A 13,617-nucleotide genomic window follows, 5' to 3' on the forward strand; every position below is an offset into this window, starting at 1 on the left:
CCCGCTACTTGTGAAGCCCTTGTGAGTGCCCTCTTCAAGGTACTGACGCGCTGGATGCACTTCCTCTTCAAGAACCTCTCCCCAACATCTAGAACACGACTTAGCTCCTGACCCCTTTGAGAAAAGTCCTCTCTGAACCTCCCCTTGCCAATGAACTCTCTCCCTGGCTCAGATAAAATCTAGACCACACCGTCAAGTTTGGGCTGTCTCTCCAACAAGGGCCTGGGAGTTTCCTTTGCAATATTCTGACTATCCTTTAAAGGAGAACCAGACATAAAGAACTTACTCAAGCGAATCCCATCACCTATGAGGGGCGTCTCGTCTCACCTCCCCATGGGCTTTGCCTCCGCTCTGGGCACTTCCAGAACCTAGCTAAGCATCTGGAAGAGGGTGCCAGCCAATGGTTGTCCAAAGCAAGCGGGGCGAGGGGGCGCAGAAGCCGGGGCTTCCCCTCAGGTCCGTGGGAGAGAGTCCCGAACCCAGGGAGGGAGCCGGGTTCGCGGTCGCAGTCCCCGGCGCACGGTGTGGGGGAGGGAGGGCCCTGGAGGACTGGACCCCACAACGTCCCGGCTTTTCCCCAGTGGCCGGGTGCAGCGTGGAGCTGCGAGGGGCAGGAGCTAAGTGGGGACGAAGGGCAGCAGCGACCGGCGGAGTCCGACCTTGCACAGCCCCCGGCGAGGCTGGAGGCGCCGCGCGCCCGGGGGCGCTCGCGGGAGGCCGGGCCGGGGCGGGGTGCCCAGGCTGTCACCGGCGCCGGGTGCGTCTCCCGCTCTCCCCCGCCGGCTGCAGTTCCCCGCGCGGCCGCCGAGCAGCCCGGGCCCCGGCGGGCAGGCGGGGGCGGGGGCGGGGGGCAGAGGCGGGGCTCGTCACGTGCGAAGGCGCGCGGGGGCGGGCGGGGCGGGGGCGCGCGCCGGGCTCCTTAAAGGCTCGCGCGCCGGGCCGGGAGAGGCGGCTCCGCGGCCGCAGCGCAGGCCGGGGCTCACAGCCGAGACGCCGGCGGGCGGGCGGCGGCCCCCGGGCTCAACATGCGCCCCTCGCGGAGAGGCATCTGGCTGGTCCTGGCCGCGTCGCTCCTGCACGGTAAAGCCGCCGCGTCTCCCCGCCCTCCACTCCGCCTCCGCGGGATCCCGGGCGCATCCCGGGCGCATCCCGGGCGCATCCCGGGCTGCTCCGTGCGCCCCGCGCCGGGGCCAGCTTTGGGGACTCACTCCGGCGAGGGGGAGCGGGGCGCTGCTGGGGTCTGCACGGGGAGAGCAGGTCCTGCTGGTCGGGGCTGCTCCGGTTGGGCGGCTGGGCAGCGCGGGCAGGGGGCGCACCCCCGCCGGCCTTCCCTGAGCAGCCCGCCCGGCTCCCCTCTCCTCAAGTGTCCCTGCAAGGCGAGTTCCAGAGGAAGCTCTACAAGGACCTGGTCAAGAACTACAACCCCTTGGAAAGGCCGGTGGCTAATGACTCTCTGCCACTCACGGTGTACTTCTCCCTGAGCCTCATGCAGATCATGGACGTGGTGAGTACCTGGCCCGGCCGCTGGGCTGCCCGCTCCTGCCAGGCGCTGACTCCCAGTGGTCCTGGGCATCAGGCGACCAGGCACTGTAGTGTGGCGGGGGAATTTCTAGCTGTCCCTGGGCCACTCCGAGCTGGGCCTGCCCGCTGCCGCGTGCCTCAGTTTCCCTGCCTGTCCCACAGATTAGGAACCCAGTGAAGCTTGTTCCACCGCCCTGGCCACCTGTGCATGGATCAGTCCCGCCTTTCACCCAGCTTACAAACTCAGGGCGAAGGTATTCCTATCCCGAGCCTGGAACCAGCAAAAACAGCGGGGTCCGAATGGCGCATGCAGCCTCACATTCGGTGTCAGTTTAGCCATGTCTGGAGTTTTCTGCTTACTGTGTTGTGTAGCTTCTTTGGGAAGGGGACTGACCGTGGTTTATGCAGCTGGGCAATCTGTCCAGGCAGAGGGCCGCGAGTGGGCGCTTAGGAACAGGAACACCCCTGCCCCTTTGCAATAATGGACTATTTTATTTTTTCCTTTCTGGTAAGGGGAGTTTTGCTCTGATGATGAGCAAGACTGCACACCGGGACACAGTTGTCTTTTTCTTCAGGCTGCTGCTGCCAGCTCCACAAGCTTCTTGCCTTGAAGACTTACTCCTACTTATTTCATTTGGCAAATGTGTAATATCTGTGTAAGTTTGTTCTTTAGCTCTTCCAGACTGTATTGACTATTCAACTTACACTGGCATAGTCTTCATACAATACTAATATTTTACAAACATGTTGGATTCGCTACAAATGGGTTTCAGTGTCTACTCTGCCCAGGCATTGGAATCTGGAGGCAGATTGTGGAGGAAGTGCAGGGCAGGGGTGAGGCACAGGGATTATGGTGTTTTGTGGGGAGGAAGAATATGGTGGGAGAGAGGTGTGGGAATAGCCACAAATCCATGTAGAGTGCTGAGAGTCACCAGAGGGGGTCAGAAAAGTGTTGTAAGAGCACAGGCGACATCTCACAATCCCACAGAGTACCTGCACCACCACACTGATGTGCCCCTTAACTCCATTAACCTAGTGATGAATGGTTTCCTTTCTCACACTACACCTGTGTTAAATGTGTGCTTCTGCCTACACAGACAACCTGCTTTAAAATAGCCACCATTTCTGTGGCACAGTGGAAAAGTTATCCTTAGGGGAGAGCTGTAAATGAGGGCAAGTGTGGTGCCATAGGTCACAAAAGGACATAGGACTATTTACAGGTCTCTGATGACAGGAAAGGAGAAAAGATGATTGTTTTGAGTTAGGAGAAAAGAGGCTGAAAAAGAAGATCTAGTATCCAGCCAGATGGGTAAGAGAAAAACGAAGGAGCTGAACCTCCAAGTGGGGCACAAGGCTCTGGGGCATTTGGGAGGGGCAGATCCTTTAAGGAGCAACTTTTCTGTTACTTCAAGGAGTTCAAGACTTACACCTTGGGCAGCTTGGTGTGTTCTGGCTCTGCTAGTCTCTGGATGGTTGGTCTTAGGGAACTTTCTTAAGCATCCTGAATCTACTTTCTGGTTTATAAAATGGACATGTTAACACTTCACTGGTCACTGTGATGACCTAAATAATAGTCAGTCAATGAAGCTATAGACACCTGAGTATGAATATGGTCATTTTTATCAAATTACCATACCCTCCCCCAACATGACCAAGGACCAGTCAGCTGGGCTGACACACTTCACGAGTGGTGCATGATAGGGAGAGAAAGTGAAGGCCCCTCACCCCACTTGCCCAACAGTAGCTTCAGCCAGACTGCCTCACTGAGTATGTGTGCTTCCTCCTGCCTCTTTAGAATGGTCCTTTTACCAGCTGGCTGGAATGTGAGGGTGCAGAGGGCATTCAGTTGAAGAGCACAAGGAGTGAACAAATGGAGTAGATTTCCTAAGGGTGTAACAGTCTCTTTTAGAGCATAGAACACTCACTGGAATCTACGTGTTTTTTCCTGGGCACCTCTTGAAGAGACCCTTAAGGGATCAGGTAAACATGAGAGATTTTGGAAGTTTATGCATAAGCTAGCGTTGCTTGATATGAAAGTTAAAAAAGAAAGCCACGAACTTTTGTTGAGGTTAGGAAATTTTTTTAAAAAAAATAATAAGAATCATAAACATTATGGGGCATCAATACCCAAGTATTAGTAAAGACAGATGTTAGCAGACAGAGGTCATGGGAGGGAGGGTCTTAGTTATACCTCAGCCATAGACCCAGCCATGAAACCATTGAGCTTCCCAGCCAAATAATGATGCAAGCTCTGCAGTGGCCTTGAGCAAATTACTTTACCTTTATAAGCCGTGTTTCCTCATGTGTAAAATGAGAATAATAATACCCACTTCGCAGGGTTTGGAGAGGATTAAATAACAGAAAGTGTTTGCTACACACTGGTGATTCACTGAAGGTTTGCTCCATCTTAATTAGTAGCCACTCAACTCAAAGTTCAAAAAGTAGAGGCCTAGAAAGGTGTGATTACAGAATGCTCAGGTCACAAGAATTCTTACTACATAGGGACAGAGTTTTGAGGAAAGCCCATATTTGACTCTCAAGACCTTTGCATCTCCTGCCACCTATAGAGTTGGTAACTTCTTTTGCAGACAAAATCAACTTAATTTATTTAAACTGGCTGAATTTAAATGATTGAATATGACTGTCCTGAGATCCTGGGTGAAAAGAAAGTCTCTATATCAAAAATGTTGAAATATGCAAACATTTGTATTCCAGTCGGACTTGGCTCTGCCTGGTTTTGAAGCAGAGCCAGGACTTTCAAGTCGGAATCTCAGCACCCTGGACAGAAACACAGTGGCTCTCATAAGAGATTCATATAGCCAAGTTGTGGCCATTGCAAGTGTCTCTTTATAAATTCAATTCCAGGGGTCTTTGCTGACTGGGCTGTTGATGGAGATCATTTCCCTCCCCAAAATTTTGTTATTGTTCCCCTTTTAGTCAGCTGAGGTTTTGTTTCTTTTAGCTGGGGAGATAGAGTTATTGCATTTGATGTTACTTTTTAGTTGACTTACACTGCACTTCCTAATTGAGCTCTTCTTATGGAGATTGCTAGATCAGGGAATTCAAAAATGAATAAAGGATGATTTCTACTTTTAGAACTCATAGTCTGCCTATGAGACTGATGTGTAAATCCAAATCACCATGTGTGTAGTTTAACATAAATGTCTGTACAAAGTTCCACAAATACACATAGGAGAAAATGTTTTTTTCTAGCTAGAGTGGCTGGGAATGGGTTCAATGAGGAGTTAGCTTTCTAAAAGTGAGTAGGAGTTTACCAGTTGGAGAAAGTAGAAAGACTTTCCAAAGTAATGGGAACAGAGTACAGAAAAACTGGTATGTTCAACAAGGTGTGTTCTTAGTGCAATGGCTCCCAATTGATCTTGGCTGAACTGTTTGCTGCAAGACTTCTCAGAAGATTTAATATGCTTATGCTTATTGAGAATTTATAAAACAGGACAGAGTATTGATCAAACAACCATTGTTTTACAAACCCTTTGGTAATAATTATGCCTTGGAAAACACACCTTTACAAGATGATGGATAAAATTATTTTGGGGTAGAAGGTGAATTTGAAGGGAGGTATAGAGTGTGGTGTAGCTTGAGTTCCTCTGCAGAATATATATTTTACCTTAGACCCTAGTCTGGAAATCTCTGAGGGCAAGAGGAGGCGGTGTGCCAGGGGTTTTGAGAAGTTGCATGATCAGCTTACCATTGCTTTTTTTTTTTTTTTTAAGAAATGGAAACAATTCCAAACATGCTATTTGTATTAAATCCAATGAGTATAAATTATAGATTAGAATGAAAAATGATCTGCATTTTAAAGACAAAATATGTCTTCAAAGAGATGCTTTACTTGTTGTGGCCTTGTTGTAGCTACTCAGCAAGCCCCTTGCTAAGGATGGGAAGGTGCAGATGTTTCGAGCAGATGAGGACATAACTGGATCTTTGTTCAGAGAGCAGAGGCTGAGGACAAATGTGCGTATTGGGAAGAGATTGGCATGTAGGATAGATGAAGATGTCGAAACTGGAATTGTCACTGTGGGAATGTGGAGAAGTAGATTCTAGAGACATTTTGAATATGCTACTTATGATATATATCTGCGGGTAAAACTTCCTGTAGGTACGTAGATAAATTTAGTAAGTGAAAGTACTTAAATTATTCCTAAATGCATAGACTGACTTAAGGTGATCATTAATTTACTTCATGGACTTGTAACTGGGCTGAGAATGAGATAATACATCAGAAATCATTTTGAAGTGATATGAATGTAGGGCTCCAAACTGCCAACATTTTCCATAATATTTCTCCTTTATTCATGCTATTTAATCATTCACCTGTATGTACATACATTTAAAGACCATTCTGAGTGTTGATTTGTAAATTAAATGAACACAGTTATGAAAGCATGTCTGGAAGGTAAGGTATTTACAATGAATAATATAAATCACGATACAATTGTATACTAATATGAAACACATAATTATTCATAAATGATTTTTTATATTTTATAGATATTTTTTATTCCAGATTCAAGTTTTTAGAAACTTCAGTTGCAAAACAGCAGAACTAATTGGCTGTGCATTTGGAGTTGCTACTACAGATGACAGATTTGGCTGTGGAGCCCAGTGTTTTGAGGGCTTGTGTGTTATTTGAAATCCCTAAGGGGACTCTTCACTTACATCTGTAGGATTTAGGGCTATGTATTTATTTGCCACTACTTAAAATGCTCCCTCTCTAATTTAATATCTTGCAATATTAACTGAAAAATTACACACCTGAACACAGTCTATGAGGGAAACCCAAGGTACATTTAAGTAATTACCCTAATAATGTTTTTCAGAAGTGATATTTCTTAATACTACAAAGGTAAAGTATGTTTTGTATAGGAAACCAAATTAAACAAAGAAAGAGGACTGAAGGAGTGAAAAAAAACCATCCAACCCACCATCGCTCAAGGCATTCTGGTGCATTTTATGCTATATTTTCTTTATGTTTATGGAATTATAGAGAAATGTTTAAAAATTAAAGTAGTATAACACTATGTATGGGACTTAAACAATATTAGTAGGCATTCATTTTAAAGTGACACAAATAGGCCAAGTAGTAAACAAATACAAATTTTAAAATTTATACTCTTTCCCCACTATTATGTAACTGCTACCCTCACTGCATATTTAATCCCTATTCCTATTTTTATTTTAGAAATTGTTTAAAAGTATTTATTGAAATGATTCATGATGTTTCTTCTAAGCTCAGTTGCTTTTTTATTTTGTGCTAGGCATTGTATGTGAAAAATGTGTAGAACTAATTTGAAGGTCTGAAGGATGCTATCTTCCTGTAATTTTATTTGTCTTGACCAACATCTGGACTAAGGGCACCAGTAAGCACAAATCACCTTAATCCAGTTAGTGGTTGAGAAGATAGTGGCTTTTCATTCCTGTAAGGGCCCGTCTACTTCGGGAATTTGCATCTACATTCTAGGGTGTACATTATAGAGTTTTTAGGGTCTTTTATTTGATGGACCCTGGAGTCCTATTTTATGCTTCAAGCTCTTGAGTCTGTCAAGATCTGCTTATATTGATGACATCTTAAGCATTGATTTGTAATCATTACATGTTCTGGAGAAGTGGCTCCAAATCCTGTTATTCTCTGAGGGCTTCCCACTCCTCCTCAAGTCCTTGTCACCTCCATCAATTTTCTGAGGTGCCTTCACGCACATGATTATTGCCTTTTACAGCTTTTCTAATTGTTCTCACTTGTGGGTTGGTGAGAACCACCTGCCTCATCTTTGTTGGTAGCCAAACTGAAACTCAAAATTAAAACTTGTTTACAATGCACCTGTAGAATTGATCTAAATTTATTACGAAGAAATTATATCTCTTAAAAACCTGTTTGGGGTTTTAGTTCTATAGCTTGCGATTATGGGTCATTTTACTAAAGGTGTCTTTCTTGTAAATACTGTCTTTCAAGTCTACCATGGAAAGTATTCCCCACAGGGTTTGGTTCTTGGTTCTGTCAGAGCTCCTGTTTCATCCCTGAAAAACTGTTAAAAGAAGAGAAATAGTCTTGTCATGGAGAGATGCCAATGAAAATCTCTGCTCTCTCATTGATTTATTAGGATTAGGTAGTGTTATTCTTCTTCACTGAGAAGAAGAAAGTCATTTGGAACCTTCTAATAAGAATCCCCCTGGACTTTATTTCAGTGATTTCCTCTCCACATTGGCTATAAACTATTTTAGCAAAAAATAAAACTTTAAAATTGATGTAAAATAGTGTGTCTATGTGTATAGTTATGTGTGTGTTAACCCACACATCTGTCACCCTTACCTCTCCTTGATGAATACTTTTTTTGGTATCTCAAAATAAGATATCCCATAACATGCTTGTTAAGTTTCCAAGGAGAAAGCTGGATGTGACACCAAGGCTGTGGACTCATAGCTCCCAGAAAGTCAAAATAATTAACTGAAATTAACAGGAGACCAAGTAAAGAATTACAGAATCCTGCATTGTGAATTGAGAGTCACTGCAGGAGGATGGCTGTGTGAAAGCCTGGGCAGATGTGTGCCTCTGGGCTCCTTGTCAGGTAGGAGAGGAAGTAAGAAGCTGCCCTGTCTTAACTGCAGGTGGAGGTGGGGCAGAGGGGAGGGAGTTGTAGCTGCTCCTGCTGATAAGGCTCCTCCCCACACAGGTAGGCTCTATGGGAAATTTACACTTGCTGAAAGCAAAGTGTGTGTGTGAAGATTCCCAGTCTGAAAAAGAGGTGTTGTCTAGATTCCAGAAAGAAGGCACTAGAGCAAGAAGGATGTTTATTTTACTGTGTGTGGAGAGAGTTAAGGTAGATCATAAGTTGTTTTGAAATTTTAGAATCGTAAAACAATTTTCTAAAGTAATGTATTTGCTTTAAAAAACACACACATACAATGAAAAGCTCTGCTCTCTCATTGATTTATTAGGATTAGGTAGTGTTATACTTCTTTTCTGAGAAGAAGAAAATCATTTGGACCCTTCTAATAACAATCCCCGTGGTGTGTAGGGGGGAGCTGTTTAGATTGAGCAAATTAAGCCAAAGCTACTTCCCAATTACCAGGTTAGAGTTGACTAAGCTCAACTTGATAAAATTTACAATTGAAATCACTAGTCAGGAAACATTAGTCTATCACTCTTTTCTATTAAGGTGCTATATGCAGTAGCCTCTGATGCATCAGCCAGTTCAAGACCTGTTTTATTTTGGAAGTCATTCTTTAACGCTATTTTAAACTTTTAATTGTAGTGTAGTAGCTATCCACAATGTTACACAATACCACAACCAACTAAATGAATGATCACAAAGTGAACTCACTCAAGTTCCCACCCAGCACAGCTCTTCCAGCTTTCTAGTGGAGAACCACTAGCATGATGTCAAGCGTCGGGGGTTTCATTTTGCTCTTCACTGAATCTTTCTAAATGTGTGGAGTCACACAAGTGGCGCAGTATGTATTCTTTTGGGTTCTGATTTTTGCCCAATTTTATTTTTGAGAGTCTCCCAAGTTGTTGTCTTGTTACTGTAGTTACAGTTATTATAAGATGGTAACATGATTTATAATTCTATTGGTTTGTATTTAGATTGTTTCTACTTTTGTCTTTTGTGGAGAACACTGCACTGAATATTCTTATTGTACAGCCTTTGGATGTGCGTGTGTTTGAGTTTCTGTTAGAGGTTACACATTCTTAGGAATGGCCTTGCTCGGTCTTTAGATGACCTATCTTTAACTTTTCCAAATGAAACCAAAGAGTTTTCAAAATGGTTTTTGTAATGAACATTGTTACCAACAGAGTGTGAAAAGTTCTTATTGCCCTACATCCTCACCAACTTGGTATTTCTGGTCTTTTAAATTTGCCTTTCTGGTGGGTAAAGAGTGATATTACCTTGTGATTTTAATTAGCGGCTCCCTGATTACCAATAAAGTTGAGGATGTTTTCATGTCTTAATTTTCCACTTGGATATCTTCTTTTGAGAAGTGTCTATTCATGGCTTGCCTATTTTTATCTTGGTGTTTTGTTTTGTGTCGTGCTTTTGTCCTCTTCTTGATTTGTAGAGTTTTTCTGTTTTATGGACATGAGCCCTTCTTAATTACATGATTTTGAAAATATCTTCTCAAAAAAAACCTTTAACTTGTCTTTCACTTTTAAATGTTTTTCTTTCTCTCTCTCTTGTAAGTTCTTAGCATTAGTAGACTATTCTTACAGACAAATGGTAGCTTTTGATGGACAGAAGTTCTTTATTTTAATATGGCCCAATGGATAAATCCCTCTTTTATGTTTGGTGCTTATTATGTCATATTTAAAACCTTTCCCCCTTTATCAAGTTTGTGAAGATATTTTCCTCAAGAGGCTTTTTGTGGTTGCTGCTGTTGTACCTTTCACATGGAAACCTTGAACAATGATTAACTCATTTTGTTTTTCAAGGATAGTTAAAGGATTATTAGGGTAATAACTGCATGATTGTTGAACTTTATCACATTAAGACATTGTATTATCCACTGCATCTGCCCCCAGGTGGTCATTTCAAATCCTTAATGTGTATATCATGTGGAAGAATTGTGTGAACTATGTCATTAAAGATTTTTTAATTTTAATTAAAATTTTTTAATATCAATATGACGTGCATTTATAGAGCCAATGACAAAGAAGGGTCCCCTGAACTCATGTTTCCTAGTCATTCCCCAAAGATCTTTAGCAGCTTTTGTTTTGAGTTATCATTCTTATTTTAATACTCAGCTTATATTTCTACACCTTTATTGAGCAACGTGTTCATTTGTTGTTGACTTCTTATCATTATGGATGGAAACTTGGCTCATTCACAGCTCTCTCCATAGTCTACTCATCCTCTGTTCTCACTTCTTCCACTGGTCACTCTTGCACCATCAAAGACTATGACTTGATTCTATTTAAGAAAAAAAAATCTGCCCTCATATTCTGTGACAAAGTAAACACTGTTTTCTTCAAAGCCATTTTCCCCATCCATTTTTCTTTCTCTATGGGTCTACTGCTCCGACTGTGGTGTGACTCCATGGGTTTGAGTGTTCCTGTTGTCAACTGGCCCCGGTTTTACTTTTTTCATATTTTTCCCCAAACCTTATTATACCGTCATAGTTTCTAAGTTCTCAGCCATACTCTCTGCTTCATGGATCCTCCTTTTGTTATTCTCTTTATTCATTATTCAGATCCCCTTGTCCTCACATGGGGCTATTAAATAATGTGAACCAGAGATGTAATTTTAGATATTTTAGTGGTCATATTTAAAAAGTGGAAAGAAACAGGTAAAATAAATTTTAATAAGACAGTTAATTTAACATAATGGATCTAAATGATTAAAATTTCAAGATGGATCAAATACAAAATTGTTTTTTTTTTAATTTATTTATTTTTGCATACAAGAGCTGGGGTATAGGCCAGAGGTGTGTGTGGGGGGGTGAGAATATTCACCAGAGACAGAGTGGGGAACAGAACAGGCAGACTGACTGAAATACACTGCTGAGGGGAGCAGCAGGCGACAGGAGAGGTCTGCTGTGCCATGTGGGTTGCTCCCTGGCCAGCAGGGGATTGAACTTTTGCTGCAGTGGCTGCAGTGCAGTGCTTAACCCCTTGCATCACCAGGGAAGCCCCCAAATACAAAATTGTTAATGAGACAGTTTACATTGTAGGGGGATGGCAGAGATTAGTTTCAGAAATCCAGTGTGTATGTTACAGAAATGGCATCCTAGTCACCACTGGTCACATTTCAAGGATTCAGTAGCCACATTTTGCAATAATTGATCAACATTTTTCAATTTTGACTCTGATGGAACTAAGAGAAACCCTGGCTGATGGTTATTCTCAGAAGGGAGTTGATAGCTCTCTTTTCCAAACCTTCCTGGAATTCACCTATGTCAGCTCCACTTCACACTGCCTGCCCTCCTTCAGATACAGGACAGCCTCATCTTTACCTGCTTTTACAGGGCAAAACTTTTCCCTCTCCTCTAGAATGCCAATTTCCCACAGAAAATCACCAATATTTAGTCTGTGAAATTCTCCACTCTATTTTGCAGTCGCCAAGCCTTTGTGTACCTGTGCTCTTCCTACAATGTACTGAACGATCTTGTCTGGTTTGGGAGTTTATAGCCTTCCCGCTCTTTTATTTTAATTTCAGTGGTCTTGGAGGAAAATGGAAAATTTGATGAGTGTGCTTAAATTGATATCTTGAATTAGAAACTTATAAGATACTCTTATCAACAGCTAAACCCATGGGCAAAAATATGTTATTTTGTGTTTTAGTCATTATTTGACTCACAAGACCATGTTGATACTTCTATAATAATATCATTTTAATATTTTAAAAACCCCTTTAAACTGGTTGAACAGTGAACATTGGGGTAAAGTAATTGCTGCCATTTTCTCAAGTCAATGCATCTCCTTGGAATGGTCTGATTATGTTCTCCAGATTGTCTTTTGTGATCTATTTAAAATGCTTAAAAGATAATGCCTAAAAAGTACAATTAGAAGTTGTAATTTCCTTTCTGTGGTGACACCGTTGACTTTATTTTATCAGGAATGAGGTAGTAAGCATTTTCACACACTTCTAATATATGTGATTTTTTTATTTAGGTGCAAACGAATGTTTTCTCTAAGTAGCCATTAGAGCAGGTGATGCAACAAAACTACTCAAATATCAGATACTTTTGGACTCCTATTAGGATTAAAATGCTATTATGTGAGTATTTTCAGTTTAGAAGGATATTCTTATTGTCTTATCATTCCTTATTAGGAAGGCAGAGTGTACCTCACAGCAGGATCTCATTGGAAGGGTGGAAGTTCATAAAGTAGATGGCAACAGAAATCTTTTTATTTTTGTTCCAGATACTTATAATCTGACACTGGAGGAAAATCAAGATTAAATTACCCAAGTGTACTAAGCAACTTAATCCTTTCTATACTAGTTTCAGGTATAGCCCTTATTTAGGTGCTTAACATAATGGATCTAAATGGATCTAAAAGGTTTGCACTTAGTTCGGTACCTTATTTATGCACTTTTTGGTATTTGGAAAATCTTCACTTTATAGTCATACTTACTCAGTAAGTAAAACATCCATGGATTTAAAATTCAATTGGTCCAATGTTTTAAAAACACTCTTTTACAAAGCATTAAACATCTTTATAAGGTTTTCTTTTTGAAATCAAAAGTGTTGTTTTGAAGTTTTTCATTTGCTGCTGTAGTTACTCAGCAAATTGTGACCTGATCACTTAGGACAATATTTTATATTTGCCTAAAATACCTTTAGACTAGGGTCAACAAAATTCCTTGATGAAAACTAAAAAATATGTTGATAAAATCTACAAAGTCCACAGTCTTGATTTGGCAAATAGTCACATGTTTGATTCTTCTCCGGAGGCATATCCCACAGACAAGGAGAAGATTTTTTTTTTTTTTTAATTTAGGGAAATTGCAGGCGCTGTGAGATACTTGAAGCAGGAGGGTGCCCAGATCTAGCTTTGGGGCTTCTCTATGTTGCTGTTCGTGGTTCTGTGTTTCTAGCTCCAGAACAAACAGGAACTGCCTCTGAAGCTTGTCTCTCAAAGTCTTCGTGCCAAGGAGTAGCCTGCCCTGCTTGAGGTCCCAGGATGAACGGGACACTTGGAGCAGCTCTCTGCGCACTGAGGCTGTACTGGAGGGCAGAGCTCCACCACAGGCAGTCCTCGTCTTGTTTCCCTCTGAGGGAGCAGGCTAGTTGGATGCTTCATCTTTTTCTCATGGATGGAGCAATTAATGTGAATGGGATGCCATGGCCCAAAATGACCTCTTGTCCATGACCACTGGGCCTGCATTAAAACAGCAGTCTGCAGATGGCACCTTCATTGTTGATGACAGGGCAAGTGATCAGGAGTGGATTGAATTAAAACTGAGAAGGAATATTCATGACAGGAAGTGTGTTTCCTGTCCAGTGGTGTTTGCATCAGCCGGAGCAGCTGGCCGTTGATGTGCCTTCTGTACCGGCTTTCCACCAGCTTCCTGAGTTTCTCCAAATATCACTTTCAAAGCACACAAATTAGAAAGGAGAGTCTTTGAAGTGCTTAAAACT

General features: G+C 42.3%; 1 protein-coding gene across 2 annotated transcripts in view; it reads left to right on the plus strand.

Moving 5' to 3' along the window:
* Positions 1-1,013: 1,013 nt before the first annotated feature.
* The window catches only part of CHRNA7 (cholinergic receptor nicotinic alpha 7 subunit), a 92,391-nt gene continuing 79,787 nt past the window's right edge, over positions 1,014-13,617 (plus strand). The window contains exons 1-2 of one of the 2 annotated variants that reach the window (XM_037510108.2): positions 1,014-1,080; positions 1,365-1,504. In XM_037510108.2, the coding sequence (XP_037366005.1) occupies positions 1,026-1,080; positions 1,365-1,504 (195 nt within the window). In that variant the 5' untranslated portion in view covers positions 1,014-1,025. Of the gene's footprint in view, positions 1,081-1,364; positions 1,505-2,124; positions 2,178-13,617 lie in introns of those variants that run through there. The other variant, XM_054694796.1, reaches the window with a different exon arrangement.

The sequence above is a fragment of the Talpa occidentalis genome, unplaced genomic scaffold (genome assembly GCF_014898055.3).
Source record: "Talpa occidentalis isolate TD23 unplaced genomic scaffold, MPIMG_talOcc4v2.1 talOcc4.14, whole genome shotgun sequence".
In the NCBI taxonomy this organism is placed as follows: Eukaryota; Metazoa; Chordata; class Mammalia; order Eulipotyphla; family Talpidae; genus Talpa; species Talpa occidentalis.